At 66.8% G+C, this 585-nt stretch overlaps 1 protein-coding gene across 1 annotated transcript in view; it reads left to right on the forward strand.

Moving 5' to 3' along the window:
- The window catches only part of WDR54 (WD repeat domain 54), a gene marked incomplete at its 5' end in the record, with an annotated part of 4,184 nt that overhangs the window by 1,381 nt on the left and 2,218 nt on the right, over window positions 1-585 (forward strand). Inside the window, 2 exons of the mRNA XM_017742385.1 lie at window positions 253-309; window positions 385-512. Of these exons, the coding sequence (XP_017597874.1) occupies window positions 253-309; window positions 385-512 (185 nt within the window). The remainder of the gene's footprint in view (window positions 1-252; window positions 310-384; window positions 513-585) is intronic.

Consider the following 585-nt stretch of genomic DNA (forward strand, 5'->3'; position numbering starts at 1 on the left):
GCTGCCCCCTCCTGTCAGGGACTTGTGCAGAGCCACAAGGTCCCCCCTGAGCCTCCTTTGCTCCAGCTCCAGACCCTTTCCCAGCTCTCTCAGCCGCTCCAGCCCCTTCCCCAGCTCCGTTCCCTGGACACCGGCACCTCGCTATCTTGTCGTGACAGGCCCAAACCCGTGCCAGGATTGGGGTGTGACCCCCAGTTCCTGTCACGGGGGTCAGTCCCTGCCCATGGGTGGCACAAACCCGTTCCCTTCCAGCACATTCCGTGTTCGCCCGAGGCATCGCCGCAGCCGGCGGCCGCTTCGTCTGCGTGGGTGAGCCAGGCCTGGGCCGTGGGGAAGGCAGTGGCCCTGGGATGGCCCAGGCCTGTTGACCCCCTGACCCCACAGGGACATCCTCTGGGGCCGTGCTGGTGTTTGACATCCCCCCAAAAGGGACCAACGTGACGCTGAGCGAGATCCTGGAGCAGCACCGGGATCCCATCACTGACATCGCGGCCGAGCAGGGCCAGGCCCCGGTATGGGGGGAGGGTGGGGGACCCTAAATCCCATTGATTCCACCCCCTGCCATGGGCAGGGCCCTCTCCCCCC

The sequence above is a fragment of the Corvus brachyrhynchos genome, unplaced genomic scaffold, assembly GCF_000691975.1.
Source record: "Corvus brachyrhynchos isolate BGI_N302 unplaced genomic scaffold, ASM69197v1 scaffold166, whole genome shotgun sequence".
Classification (NCBI taxonomy): Eukaryota; Metazoa; Chordata; class Aves; order Passeriformes; family Corvidae; genus Corvus; species Corvus brachyrhynchos.